The 2,807-nt window shown below is 43.7% G+C and overlaps 1 protein-coding gene across 1 annotated transcript; it reads right to left on the bottom strand.

Moving 5' to 3' along the window:
• Nucleotides 1-1,234: 1,234 nt before the first annotated feature.
• Nucleotides 1,235-2,531, bottom strand: BDKRB2 (bradykinin receptor B2). The gene has a single exon (XM_036752851.1). It carries the CDS (start codon nucleotides 2,517-2,519, stop codon nucleotides 1,407-1,409), a length of 1,113 nt encoding a protein of 370 aa, XP_036608746.1. The 5' UTR covers nucleotides 2,520-2,531; the 3' UTR covers nucleotides 1,235-1,406.
• Nucleotides 2,532-2,807: the final 276 nt, after the last annotated feature.

The raw sequence follows: 2,807 nt of genomic DNA, 5'->3' as shown, positions 1-2,807 counted from the left end.
AGACCTGCAATATTTTTAGTATTTCACTTCCATGAGAGGTTGCATGGTGTAGTGGATAGGGCTGTGGACTTGGAGCCAGGAAAACCTGGGTTCAGATTCTATCTCAGACACATACTAGTTTTATGACCTGGGAAACTGGCTTAACTTTTCCATACCTCAACTTCCGCCTCTGTAAAACAAGGGTATTGGACTCCTAAGGTCCCTTCCAGCTCTCACTCCATGACCCTTTTCTACTCCATCCACAATTATTGCTCAGCTGAGTTCATTCAGCACTGACATCTAACAAAGTCTGATTTTGGTTTAGCACATTTCACTTTTCTGCGTACTTTCCCCATTAGTCTCATGTGACCTTTACACCAAGCATTTTACAAATGAGAAAGCTGGAACCATGGAAAGGTCAAATGACTTGCCTAAAGTTATGCTAGTTCCATCTACTAGTCACAGTTTGGAGACTAATATGTCCAAGGATTTTATTCTTTCCAGTACCCCGCATAACTTCACCTTTTGATTTTCTTGGAGGGGGGAGGTGTTGGAGCTGAGGTGAGAATGAGGTGAGATTGGTGACTTTTTTGGTGAGAGCAATGCCTGGTGTGGGAATACCTCTTGGAGTTCCCTGACGCAGTTTAGCAGCTGATACGGATTATCAAGGCCTTGATAATTTCTTTTTCTTTTCCTTTGCACTGGTCCAAGGTTGTACAGCTAGTGTGTGTCAGAGGTTGGACTAGAGCCTAGGTTTGCATAACTCTAAGGCTGGCCTTTTAGCCCCTAGTCAATCATGCCTCATTCTACTTTCCCATTACCCTAGAAGGTCACATGCATTTCTACCATCTCCTCAACTGTTGCTCAAGGGCAAGAAGCACTGCAGGTCTCATAGCAGACAATCATGAAATACTTGTTGAATTGGTTTGGATTCTCTTTCTTGCACTGAAACATGTCTTACTTCTTTCAGTTATTCATCTGAATATACAGAAAGTGGAGGGAGTTAAATACTGCTGCTTGTCTTCTATCCCCAAACAACTTCCTTACTGAACTTGGAGGTGAGTCTTCATTAGTCAGGGATCCCATCCTTCGAAACCATAGCCAGACTCAAAAACTCAGGGAAAATCATTTGGCCAACCCCAAACTGGGCAATGATGACTGTGTCATTGGAAGGGCAAGAGAGCTTCCAGGCCCAGGATTTCTTCTGAGGATCCATGATGACAGGGGCAGAGTAAAGGAGAAGTTAGGTGGATGTAAAGTTAGGTGAACAGTTGCTACTCCCCTCTCTTCACTGCTCTGCATCTCCAGAAAAGTGAAAGCTTTTCTACTGGCCCTTGGTGTGGCCTGACCCCAACTGTAGCTGGTACATATTGAGAATGGCTCTGAGGCCATAGTTTTACAGTCTTTTAAAAATAAAATAGAACAAATTATTGACTACCCTCCCGATACCTATGCAGTTTGTTTATCTGCCGGTCCATTGATATGGAGGTCCTCAAAGTGCTCATTGAATTTTGTGTTTGGATTGAGTCTGATTGACACCACCCAATCTTGAACCATTCCTTGTAGACCTCCTTGGATTTCTTCCGGAATCTTTTCCCCACAAAAACATATACCAGAGGGTTCAGGAAGCTGTTACTATAACCAATATATGTTCCTATCTGTGTAAACACATCGATAATAATTTCAGCCTGACAACCTGAGATAAGGTCTAGTCGAAAGAGGGTATCCATCAATGTGCTAACCTGGAAAGGGAGCCAGCAGATGATGAAGAGCAGAAGGACCACCTGGACAAGGATGGCAGCCTTCTTCTCTGTCTGAATCTCCTTGAACTTTTGCATTTCATTGTTCTGCAGAACACGGATGATTTTCACAGAGCAGAAACAGATGATGCACAGGGGCAGTGCAAAGCCTACAATGTTCAGGAGAATATTGGTGAAGATTGCCCAATTGAGGGATGGATAGACTAAGAGACAAACAGTGACGTTGTGGCCTTCCTCATCATAGTCCTTTAGGGCACGGAAAGCCACCATCGGAGAGCTCACTAGCATTGTGAAAAACCATATGATGAAGCTGTAGCATTTGGCGTAGCGGGTCCCACGCATTCGACCCACAGACATGGTTTTCACCAGAGCCAGGTAGCGATCAATACTGACCAACATCAAGAAAAAAATGCTGCAATACAAGTTCATGTACACAAAGGAGTTCACCACTTTACAAAGCACCTCCCCGAATGGCCAGTGGTAGTTGTTGGTGATGGCAACAGCCCAGAAAGAGAGGCAAAAACCCAAAATGAGGTCAGCAGCGGCTAAGTTTCCCAGGTAAATCTCAGGCACCGTGCAACTGCTTTTGTGCAAACAGAAGACACTGAGAACGAACACGTTTTCAACTATGACCAACACAAAGATGATCCAGAGGAAGGGGGCCTGGATTACGTTGAACCAATTCCAGAATTCAGCATGATAACACTGGATGTTCTCAGTCTTGTTGAATAATGATTCATTACTTCCAGGTTGAAGGACTTCTTGTGTGCTGTTGAGCATTTTAGCACTGAAAAAAAGGAGGGAAATGGTCATTGTACCGCACGGTCAGTGACAAGTCAAAGGAAAACTACCCCATGGATTGTTGGGATAATCAATTTAATTCAATACGACTCAGCAGCCTTAACTCCTCTTAATTCCAGTGCTTTCCCTCTCTTAATTACTTCCTCTTCATCCTACATTTGCTTGTTTTGTATATACTTTCTTGCATTTTGTCTCCCCCATTAGATTGTAAGCTCCTTGGGGGCAGGGACTGTCTTGCTTCGATTTGTATCTCCAGCATTTAGCACA

Source organism: Trichosurus vulpecula, chromosome 3, assembly GCF_011100635.1.
Source record: "Trichosurus vulpecula isolate mTriVul1 chromosome 3, mTriVul1.pri, whole genome shotgun sequence".
NCBI lineage: Eukaryota > Metazoa > Chordata > Mammalia > Diprotodontia > Phalangeridae > Trichosurus > Trichosurus vulpecula.
This window is presented reverse-complemented; position numbering and strand designations above follow the sequence as displayed.